The 12,465-nt window shown below is 40.7% G+C and overlaps 1 protein-coding gene across 1 annotated transcript in view; it reads left to right on the forward strand.

Annotated features, from left to right (window-relative positions):
• The window catches only part of CFAP43 (cilia and flagella associated protein 43), a 108,401-nt gene extending 99,201 nt beyond the window's left edge, over window positions 1-9,200 (forward strand). The window contains exons 36-38 of the mRNA XM_055119179.1: window positions 7,033-7,113; window positions 8,609-8,762; window positions 8,943-9,200. Coding sequence (XP_054975154.1) covers window positions 7,033-7,113; window positions 8,609-8,762; window positions 8,943-9,109 — 402 coding nt within the window. The 3' untranslated portion in view covers window positions 9,110-9,200. The remainder of the gene's footprint in view (window positions 1-7,032; window positions 7,114-8,608; window positions 8,763-8,942) is intronic.
• Window positions 9,201-12,465: the final 3,265 nt, after the last annotated feature.

A 12,465-nucleotide genomic window follows, 5' to 3' on the forward strand; every position in this document is an offset into this window, starting at 1 on the left:
TCCTCCAACAGTCAGACCCGTCGGAGGAGAAGCTTTCATGTGGTTATTCCAAATAGATTTATTTTTCTGCAACATAAAAGTTAATCTGGGTGTTGTCACAGGAAAGCCTCTCACCGTTGGTGGTCTTCTCATAATCTTATCCCGACTCCTGGCACTTTTACAATGTATTGATCCATTCGTTCATACATAATAGAAAGTCCTTATGATATAAAGCATATTCAAAACCAGTGGTATCTCATAATGTGTATATAAATTCTTTCTTCCAGCAGTTTATGTTTGTAGTTTTTAGTTCTTCATGACCCACTCAATAATACAGATCTTTCCTCCAGAACTATAGATTTTCCAATTGTCAAATCCTGTGTTCCCCTTCTCCAATAACAGATCCTTGAATTCCCTGTAGCCTTTGACCATCCTATTGCTCATTCCTTAGACTTTCATCATTCTGGTTTCTCTTATTTTTCTTATCACATGTTAGACTACCCTTTCACTGTTTTATCTTTTGCTTCTAATTCTTTAATTTTGTGATTCTTCTAGATTCCACCCTCAACTGTTTGTTTCCTTCTATGCCCTCTCCTTTGATTAATCTATTTTTCCTAACATCTAAAAGACTAACCTGTCCAAATCCCAATGCATTTCAGATTCTAATCCAAAGTCTCAGATCTTGACCTCCCTCAGGCTCTATTCTTATTTCCTGCCTCCCAAAAGATTCTCATGAATTGCTTATTTCTCCTCTTTCCAGCCCCTCATTCAAACTTCAAGGTATCATTCTCTTTGATCTTCCTCTTTCATTTGCTCCCAAGACTTGAGTACCATGTTTGTTTGTTCCCTCATTCTCTAATTCTCACTGCCACCTTTGTCATGGTTCGCTCCTTTATTTTAATGGTTTTGGCTCACTCCTTTATTTTAATAGTTTAGATTATTTTATGAAAATCTCCTAACTGGTATCTTGACTTTATGTCATTCTCTTTTCTAATCTATATTGGTGTCAGATTACATCCAGCTCTAGCAATATCACTACTATGTTCAAACATTTTATTTATTCTAAATTTAATTTAATTTAATTTGCAATGTGGAAATCAAATAGAGTCTCACAAATGCAAGTGAGCGATCTACTGCTGAACTTTATTCCTGGTCCCCCTTTATTTGGGGGAAGAGGCCTCCCAAGCAACGCTCAGGAGGGCCTGAAGGTGCTCCTGCTGATACTTGACCAACTGGCCAGGAGATGACATACTTGGGGCCAAGGATACAGAGCTTCTCAGGAAATGAGACACTGGGGACAACCAGGGCCACTTAGTAGCACTTGGGGACCTCCAGAACCATACTTGATGGTGCTAGAGGGGTCTTCAGAGGCATGGGGTGTACTGTGCCAGGTTTCAGACTCAGTCACCACCACACCTGCAAAGTATGTGCTCCCGAGCTATCTTCCTGTGTCAGCTGCGCATACAATTTTTTTAAACTTTATTTGGGAAGACTTTCTCAGCAGTCACTATTTTCACTTGTATTCCCGCTGATTTTCAATTTGCTCGAGCGGGGGCCAGTAATGTCTCCATTTGTCCCTGTTGCGTACTAGTGTAGCCCAATGTTATCTACTCGAATCTGGAACAGGAAGAGCCACAAACCGTTCATTCAGGGTTTTGATGAAGAAATCTGACCATCTCCTTGGTGGGCGGCTACGCGGTCTTTTGACTTCCCGTGGAATCCAGTCGGTAATAGCTCTAGTCCAGCGGTCGTCTCTGAATAGCATTACATGTCCAGGCAATCTGATTTTTGATGTCTTGGCAAACAAGACAGTGTCCCTGATTTTATATTTTTAAAAAATACAGGTACTGATAAGGTATTTTTAGTTTGGGGGTTTTGTATCTGGCAGTGCTTAGGATTTATTCCTGGCTCTGTGCTCAGGAGTGACCCCTGGTGGTGCACGGGGAACCTTATGCAGTACCTGAGGTCCAACCAGAGTCGACAAGCTCCTTAACTCCCTGTACTACCTCTGTGGCCCTCACTTCCTGTGCCAGTAATCTTTCTCACGAATCCTCATTTACCAAGTGTTACACTTACTTACATTGCTCTGACTCTTCAGCTTGATCACTGGGCACAGGGGTGTAGCCAAAACAAAACTAGTTGCTGACCTTTCTTCCCCTTTGGCAAATTTGCTGCTCATTAGCTTTTGAGATTTTTTGGCTATACATTAAAAAATTGAGATTCATTTTTTTTAAAAATTACAAAATGGGGCCAGAGAGATAGTACAATGGGTAAGGTGCTTGCCTTGCATGTGACTGACCTGGGTTTGATATCCGGCTTCCCATAGGGTCCCCCAAGCCCACCAGGAGTGAAACCTGAGTACAGATCTTTGAGTAAGCCCTGAACACAGCTGTATATGGCCCAAAAATCAAAAAGGAAGAAAAAGGGGGAGGGGATTTCTTTTGTTGGCACTTGTAATTAAAATAGTGCTGCCTATAAAAATTGTCAATGTCTTCCAGTTGCCAAAATTCTTTACTTTAAGGGTTTTCTACAGAAGTATCTATGCTGCATTTTTGCTTTTTTGTTTGTTTTGGGGCCAGAGCCTAGCATGGGCACTGCTTACTCGGTATGGTGCTCCGTTATCAGTCCTGGAAGTGCTTAGGGACCCTATGGGGTTTCAGAATCAAACCCCAGTCAGCCTTATCTATACTATTTTTCTGACCCCTTTGGTCACTTTCTTTCTTTTTCATTTATTTTTTGTTTGTTTGGGAGGCATACCTGGTGATGCTCAAGGTTTTCTCTTGGTTCTGCACCTGGGAATTACTCCTGGCAGTGCTCTGGGGACCATATTGAATATTGAGGACTGTACCCGGGTCACTGCATATCAGGCAAAACCCCCTACCTACTCTTCTATCTCTCCGGCCCCTTTCAGTCTACTTTTCTACTTAAAAGCACGAGATTGCTTTCTTAAAACTTAGTACAGAAATTGCAAATGATTGCTATAATACATCTCAAAATTGTGGTTAATCAGAGTTACCAGAAAATATACAGAAATGACATTTAGTAATAAAAACCTATCACCATATAAGTACCTTCTTATCTTTTTGGAAGTTTTGAAGCCACACCTTGCAGTGCTGAGGAGTTATTCCTGGTTCTGCATTCAGGAATCCTATTGGTGGTCCTCCAGGGATCATATGGGATGCCTGGGGTCAAACCCAGGTCAGTTATGTGCAAGGCAAGTGCTTTACCTGCTGAACTATCTCTCTGGCCCCAGTTTTTTTGTATTCAAGACTGAAAGATAAAACTGAGGTGTTAATTGACATTTATGTGAGAATATGTGTAGACCTTTTTAAAAAAATTTAGGTACATAATTTGCAACACTGTCAATAATGGAACTGGAGCTTTAGCATATCGGGTAGGGCATTTGCCTTGCATGCAGCCGACCAGGGTTCGATTTCTCCGCCCCTCTCGAAGAGCCCAGCAAGCTACCAAGAGTATCCCACCCGCACGGCAGAGCCTGGCAAGCTACCTGTGGCGTATTTGATATGCCAAAAACAGTAACAACAAGTCTCACAGTGGAGACGTTACTGGTGCCCGATTGCGCGAGCAAATCAATGAACAACGGGAAGACAGTGCTACCGTGGTATTTAATAAACACCAGGGTTTGCAAAGTTGTTCACAGGGGCTAGAGAGAGAGTACAGCAGGTAAAGTGTTTGCTGGGTGTGGCCCCAAAACAAGCAAACAAAAAAGTTGTTCATAATACAGTTATTACAGGTATTCAATATCCCAACACCAGTCCCACCACCAATGTGACCTTCCCTCCACCATTGTCCCAAGTTTGTCATCCACCCCCCAAGCCTGTCCTCTGGATAGGAACAAAATAATTTATTTTATTTTTCTCATTACAACAAAATGATAAGTAGAATTATCAAGAAATAGTTCAGTAAAAGAAAACTTGTGAAAGTTCTTTTATCTAACAATGGTGCTATTAAAGTCATTGCCTGAGGGCTGGAGTGATAGCACAGCCGGTAGGGCATTTGCCTTGCATGTGGCTGACCCGGGTTCAATTCCCAGCATCCCATATGGTCCCCTGAGCACCGCCAGGAGTAATTCCTGAGTGCAAAGCCAGGAGTAACCCCTGTGCATCACCAGGTGTGACCCAAAAAGTAAAAAAATAAAATAAAATAAAAAATTGGGCGCCATCTTGATGCCACAATCCACAGAGAAGCTGCAGGCATTCTGGTGAGCAACGCGGCCCGGACAATGCTCCGGACCCGAATCGGGGCCAGCAACACTGGGGGGCCGGAGGGAGGAGGTGCCGCCAGCACACCTTCTCCAGATGGAACCCTGGCGACACTGAGCAGCAACTAACACGGCTCCAGGATTCGGGACTGGGACAGATCCGAGCCGCGTGGCCACTAACGCGGCCGCGCGACCTTTTCTAAAACCTGAAAACATACAATCTTTGAATGGAAAACTAATTATCAAATGCCTCCTTATTAGGGTTATCTTGTTTGGGGATATAACTCCCACAACAATAGTGAGTTTTGTGTTGAAATATGGAACGTAATCAAGGTGAAGAGAAAATAAAGTGAGGTTCATCAGTTATACAGTTGGGGTGGGGGGCGCGGGGTATACCGGGGATTTTGGTGGTGGAATATGGGCACTGGTGAAGGGATGGTGTTTGAATACGGTATAACTGAGACATAAACCTGAGAACTCTGTAACTTTCCACATGGTGCTAAATTTTTTTTAAAAAATAAAAAATAAATAAATAAATAAATAAAATAAAATAAAAAATTAAAGTCATTGCCTGAGAACTTACTCAGCTGTTTGTTGCTAGTTGAGCCTTTGACATTACTGCTATGTATTGACTTAGTTGACTTCTGTGCTACTTACCCATCTTATCAGCTGTGTGGGCTGTCAGTGGTGTGTAATTTGGAGGTGTCATGACTGTGTGCTCCAGGATCTCCACAACCTGTAGACTGGGACGATTCTTGGCCTCCCCCAGTCCTGGGAGGTTCCAGAGTTTCCAGTCCAGAGACTGCTGTACCTGTGCCTTTCATCAGCTTGGCATCTCTTTCTAGATTAGTTGTGAAGCTGGGCTATTTAACTGGTGCAGCTGTGGCATATGGGTGTGACTTCTAGGGCTTCTGGCAGTATTTGGACAGAGCAGGTGAGGGAAAAGGCCCCAGAGTTTGCAGCCTGAAGGTGAGTCTGCCTGGAGCCTTTTCAGCCTCTGAGATGAGTCGTGAAGCAGTAAATGGGGCGTTTGTGTAATGGGGGCTGGAGGGTGTGGGTGCAGCTGCTGCGGCTTTGGCAGGTCACAGGCTCCTGAGGAAGTCCCCGAGTTTTCAGCCCAAAGTCTGGTGTACCCGTGAGTTTCATCAACTTGGTTTGGTATCTCTTCAGAACTTAGTCATGGAGCTGCAAAGCTTGGCCGTTTTCATCTATTCATACATTTTAAACTGCTACTTCATATCTGGAAAATAAATTAAGACCTTAACTGAACATTCATTTCATTTCTACTATTCTACTCTACATCGTTCCAATTTTAGTATATGTGCTGCTGAAGCAAGCACTAGTATTCTACTCTAGACACCAGTAGTTTCAAGTCACTAGAATTTCTTGAATTCTACCTCAGTTTCTTTGTTAACATTGATTCTTCTTTCTGGTTAATCTTTTCTCCTATTTTTTCATATCTCAGAGTCTATTCTAAGCTGTAGAATACAGCTGCACTTCTTCAATTAGGCTTTTGTTTTTCTCAGTCTAGAGAAACAATGTCTCAGTTCAATCATTTGAACTTACATTTCACACTTTATATCTGTAGACTGCTAATAACATCTACATGTTCTCTTTTCTTGAAAGTTAGGGTATCGTTTATCTTAGTATCTCCCTCTCACTCTTTAACTAGTGTGCTTAATTCAGGGCTCAAGTGAAGCAATAAATATTTGGTGAGTTGAATTAATAAATGAATAAGGAAATAAATTCTAGACATTTGTGATTATTAGTGTTATTATTATTATTATGTATCACTGTATCACTGTCATCCCATTGTTTGTTGATTTACTCGAGTGGGCACCAGAAACATCTCTATTACACTCAGCCCTGAGATTTTAGCAGCCTCTCCTTACTCGTCTTTCCCAATGAATGGAGGCTCTTTCAGGCTCAGGGGAATGAGACCTATCGTTACTGTTTTCGGCATACTGAATACGCCACGGGTAGCTTGCCAGGCTCTGCCGTGTGGGCAGAATACTCTCGGTAGCTTGCCAGGCTCTCCGAGAGGTATGTATATATCTCTTATTGTATTTGGGATATGAATACACCCTGGGGAGCTTGCAAGGCTCTCGCATGCGGACAATAGACTCTTGGAAGCTTGTCAGGTTCTCCAAGATGGAGAACAAAGCTATTAGATGTTCCAGGAGCTTGGTTTTATAGTCTCTGGACGTTGGCTGTTGGTGGGATTACACGGCATTGGGGGAAGTTTGTGGGTGTGGTTGCCAAGCTACTGGAAAATGGGGGGTCTGGGTGGAGAAGGCCCAGTCCCAATCTGAGCAGGCTTGAAGATCTCAGCCCCGGGTCCCACACATCTGGGTTCCTCTGTCAGTCCCTTCATGCATGAGGCTCATCCAAACGTGTGGAGAGTGGCCTTTTTTTTTCTTTTTTTTTTTTCTTTTTGGATCACACCTGGCAACGCACAGGGGTTACTCCTGGCTCTGCACTCAGGAATTACTCCTGACGGTGCCCAGGGGACCATATGGGATGCTGGGAATCGAACCCGGGTTGGCCATGTGCAAGGCAAACGCCCTACCTTCTGTGCTATCACTCCATCCCTGGAGAGTTGCCTTGAGCATGGCTGTGGCTGAGTTCTGGAGGTCTTCAACTATCAAAAATTATGTAATCATAAATATTAGTAGTAGTATATCAAAGGATAAATGTAAGAAATATATGATACAGAACCAAATCAAACTTACTATGATGTGATGTTTTAAAAGAAACACAATTTAATATTTATATGTTGAAAGAAATAGAGAAAAATATTCTTACATGTATTGTTTTTTTCTCTCTCTAAGTTCCTAAATGAACCAAACTACGAGTCGCTGATTAACTTTCAGATTGGAATAATGGAGCAGACCATTAATGTTTTAGAAAAGGTAGGCTCAGCAAACATTGATCATTATCATTTCAACAGTTGTGAATCATTTGAACAAATAATAGTGTTTCAAATCATGAATTCAAATAGAACCTAATAAAATCTTTATCTCATTGATTCACCAGGTGTGATTTGATGCCCCTGGATAGTGTAACCATAACATGTGTAGTAGACTCAAGTGTTTCTTTTAGTATTAATGTGCAATTACCATCGCATATCTTATGATCTATATAATTATGAATTTTCTCTTTCACTTTAGGTTATGATTTATGTAATGAAGCATTGTTAGACTTCCTTTTCCATTATAAAGGCTTTTTTTCTCATACCTGTTTAATACTTAGTTTTTATAGTTTTTATTGTATAGCAAATAAAAATGTAAGATGGAGGGGCTGGAGCAATAGCACAGTGGGTAGGGCGTTTGCCTTGCACGCGGCCGACCCGGGTTCGATTCCCAGCATCCCATATGGTCCCCTGAGCACCGCCAGGGGTAATTCCTGAGTGCAGAGCCAGGAGTAACCCCTGTGCATCGCCGGGTGTGATCCAAAAAAAAAAAAAGAAAAAACAAGATGGAGTTAAAGTATTCCCAAGCTTTGTGAGGTTTTTAAAAATAAAAATAAATTCTCTCATTTGGGGCTAATACAGCAGGTAGGGCATTTGCGTTGCACATGGCTGACCAGAGCTTAATCCTTGGCACCCCATAGGGTCCTCTGAGTCCCTCCAGGAGTGATTCCTGAGTGCAGAGCCAGGAGTAAGCCCTGAGCACCACAGACTGGTCCAGAAACAAACAAAATTATTTCTTTCATTAATTTTTTTTGGAGGGGTGCATTTTGGGCCAGGCCCTGTGATGCTCTTGGGCTACTCTCAGCAGTATTCTCACAACTATACCAGGCTAGGGGTCAAACCCAGCCCTTTGAGCTATCTCCCCAGCATCTTCTTTCCATTCTAAGAATATTCAAGACTTTTTCTAAAATGTGGCATTCACATAGAATAGTCCACCTTATTTGTGGTTTTATGCTCCCACAATTTGTTATCCAGTCAACCACAGTCCAAAAACATTAAATATTTTGAGGAGAGAACACATTCATATAATTTTTATTCAAGTATGTTGTTACCATTGTTCTATTTTATTATGTTATTGTTCTATATTGCTGTGCCTTATAAAACTTAACTACAGGTTGTGTATGTGGGGGCAATTTTATATACATACATAGATAGTTATATGAGTCAGTACAATTTTAAACATTCACTGAGATCTCCCCACGAGATAGGGAGATCTACTGCAGCATTCTATCCTTCAACAAATAATTTAAGTCTCTATTATGCATCAACATTATGCTAGGCACTAAAAATATGATATCTTAATAATAATAGTGAATTTGCTTTTTAAGAATAATGTCTATAGGGGAGTGCCAGGTGGATATATGGAAAAGAAAAGAATTATGTCTATAAAATATCTTAATTGTTTTTGTTGTATATCATGGAAATAAAAATTTTAGACCCACAAAAAGAATGTGGAAAATTGCAAAAAAATTCTTATGAAACTGGGAAAGTTCAGCAATCAAAAAGACATAGCAAATTATCAGCTAAGCTGCAATTTACGAGAAGAGTTAGTGGCTGTTTCAGAGAGAAAAGACATCTGTAATGCAATGGGTAAGATATTTTTACTTAACCCTAGGGGTTTTTTTAACACTACTCAATATTGCTAAAAATTTATACAACTGTTTTAAAATTATCAACATTTTCTCATATGCTTAATTGATTCTGAGTGTTGCATTCTGCATTTCAAAGTATAAATAATCACTGATTCTTTTCATCTTTATTTTGGGATAGGGGCTACACTGACTTGTGAAAAGATCGCTAAAGAACGATATGAAAACCTGATTCTACAACAAAAGTTAACACATATTTCAAGAGAACAGGCTGCAGAGATTTCCGTACTGGAGGCTGAAGTTGAAAGATTGAGGATGAAAACATTTCCTGCTCTTACACAAATGTAAAAATGCTGGTGGCAAAGACCAGTGTCAGTTAATCATTTAAAGAATAATTTCACTTGATTAAGATAATTTTGTTTTCTTTCATATTAACAAATTTAGCCTCATCTTAGTTACATATTTTGATAGCAAATTATTTTATTTGACTTAATCATCATAATAAATGTCCTATGTGAATAAATTTGTAAATATCATGAATTGTTTATATTTAAGAATGAACAAGATTATAACTCAGAATATCTTGAAGATCTTGTTTTATTCATTGTCTTAATATGATCAAAAATTATTTTCATGGTTAATTCTATAGAAAGTCTTATAGGCTATATATTATACATATATGTTTCTGGTATTTCTAATTTTATAAAATTTCTAGAAGAGCTAATAGATTATGAATGATTTTTATCTTTTATACTTTAATATAGTTCCCAAATTTTCTTCAGTAAGTTTCCATAATCAGAAGTTTTCAGAATGTTTAAGATTATTCTCAGTTCTAATTATGAAAGCAAAGCGAATTCTTTACTTTTACCAAGCATTAACTCATTTGTTGATCCCAAAACATTTGTCTTTCACATAAGCATGATATGATTTCCTTTATTTCATAGATTTTGTAACAGAACCTAATTTTATGCCCCACCCAATCAGATTTGACATACAAAATTTTTTATTATGTGTTGGGCTGGAGCGAGAGCACATCGGGTAGGGCATTAGTCTTTTTGTATGGACACAGTAAGAGATAAACTTATAGATAAAACTTATAGAATTGCTCTCCTGGGGTCATCTCGATCTCAGACTACAGTGCTCAGGCCAGATTAGTCTTTCCTATCCCTAGCAGGGTCCTAGTCTCGTCGTTACTCTTGGATCATGACAGCATTTGTCCATGATCAAGTTCTTAACTTATAGTTAAGAATCATAGTGCTTTGGCCTGGCCCATATCGATGCCAGGGTAGCTCACAGCTTGCCCTGGGTCCTTTTAGTCCCTCGTTGGGACACTGCTTTTGTGGTGCTAGGAACTAAGGGCAACTGAGGCTTAAGTCGAGAAAGCAAATGCCCAGGAATGAATGATATTCAAAGCCAATTAAATCCCAAGTTATAAAGCATAATATTGATTGTCTTACTTTGTCCAAACAAAAAGGACATTGCTTTAAACTAAACTATTCAAAAGACATGAGAGGAGAAAGGCAATATTTCACTCATACATATAAAATCATAAATTTCTGGACTGGAGTGATAGCACAGCGGGTAGGGCATTTGCCTTGCACGCAGAATCGAATTCTGGTTTGATTCCCAGAATCCCATATGGTCCCCTGAGCACCACCAGGGGTGATTCCTGAGCGCAGAGCCAGGAGTAACCCTTGTACATCGCCAGGTATAACCCAAAAAGCAAAAATAATAATAATAAAATAAAATCATAGGTTTCTGAGGAATCTGACCTTACAAGTTAACAGAGTCTGATTAGGGGGAAAAACTGATTATCTGGTTGGGGAAGAGAGCATAGAGAAGTGGTTACAGATAAGCAAAGGAATGGGAGTGACTCAGGAGCACTGTGATAAACCTAAACTTCCTGTGGCAAGGGGAACAGGACATACCAATGTTATCTTAAATTGTTTAGAGATTATTACCAGATAAACCTAAACTCTTTGTGACAAGGGAGGAAGGACAAACCAATGATATCCTACACCACTCTATCTTTACTTATGGGCATTGTGGTTTGCAATACAAATAATGAGAGGCCATCATGTTTGGTCCTTTCAGCACACATATCCCATCCCAAGCGATCCCTCCAACCATTATTGACTTAGTGATCCCTTCTCTATCCCAGCTGCCCTCTCCCCCAGCTCATGAGTCAGGCTCAAACCATGGAGCAATCTTCCTGGCCCTGTCTCTACTGTCCTTGGGTGTCAGTCTCGTATTATGATATTTTATATTCCACAAATGAGTGAAGTCATTCTATGTCTCTCTCTCTCTCTCTCTCTCTCTCTCTCTCTCTCTCTCTCTCTGCCTCATTTCTCTTAGCATGATACTCTCCATTACCATTCACTTATAAGCAAATTTCATGACTTCATCTTGTCTAACAGCTGCATAACATTCCATTGTATAGATGTACCAGAATTTCTTTAACCAGTCTTCTGTTCTTGGGCACTTGGGTTTTTTCTCAATTCTCGCTATTGTGAACAATGCCGCAATGTACATACAGGTGCAGATGTCACTTCTACTGTGCTTTTTTATACCCTTGGGATATATTCCCAGAAGTGATATTGCTAGGTCAAATGGAAGCTCAATTTCTAGATTTTTAAGGAATACGCATATTGTTTTCTAAAATGGCTGGAACAGTCAGCATTCCCACTAACAATGAGAGTCCCTTTCCCCCTACATCCATGCCAGCACTGGTTGTTCTTGTTCTTTTTGATGTGTGCCAATCTCTGTGGTGTGAGACAATATCTCATTATTGCTTTGATATGCAAAGCAATATCAAATATCAATGATTAACAATCACTGTATCACTGTCATCCCGTTGTTTGTCGATTTACTCAAGCGGGCACCAGTAGCCTCTCCATTACACTCAGCCCTGAGATTTTAGCAGCCTCTCCTTACTCGTCTTTCCCAACGATTGGAGGCTCTTTCAGGCTTAGGAGAATGAGACCTATTGTTACTGTTTTTGGCATACCGAATACGCCACGGGTAGCTTGCCAGGCTCTGCCATGCAGGTGGGATACTCTTGGTAGCTTGCCGGGCTCTCTGAGAGGTACATATATATCTTTTACTGTATTTGGGATATGAATACACCATGGGGAGCTTGCAAGGCTCTCCCATGTGGGCAATAGACCCTTGGTAGCTTGTCAGATTCTCCAAGAGGGAGAACAAGGCTATTAGATGTCACGCAATATGAAGCATTTTTTTCATGTGTCTTTTGGCCTTTGTATTTCTTTTTTGAGGAAGCTTCTGTTCATTTCTTCTCCCCATTTTTGATAGGGTTGGAGGTTTTGTTCTTGTACAATTCTACTAGTGTCTTATATATCTGGATATTAACCCCTTATGAGATGGGTATTGGGTAAATATTTTTTCCCAGTCCATGGGCTCTCTCTGTATTTTGGTCACTGTTTCTTTTGAGTCTCTTGCCCGCACGCCTGGCTGTCTTCCCCGGGGCCCCTCGGAGGGGATCGGCTCCAGCTTCCCTCCCCACCCCGAGTAGAGGTCCCGGAGGCCGAAGACCACCAGAACCTAGCTGCAGCCATGCTGGAGGCTCCTCTACACGTTCAGACAGGCTCATGCATAAAGGTACAAGCAGAGGAACCCAGGTGTGTGTAATCCCATCAACGGCCAACATCCAGAGAGAGACTTAAAAGCAAGCTCTCAGAAGCGAT

This window comes from Sorex araneus, chromosome 11 (genome assembly GCF_027595985.1).
Source record: "Sorex araneus isolate mSorAra2 chromosome 11, mSorAra2.pri, whole genome shotgun sequence".
NCBI classification, from domain to species: Eukaryota; Metazoa; Chordata; class Mammalia; order Eulipotyphla; family Soricidae; genus Sorex; species Sorex araneus.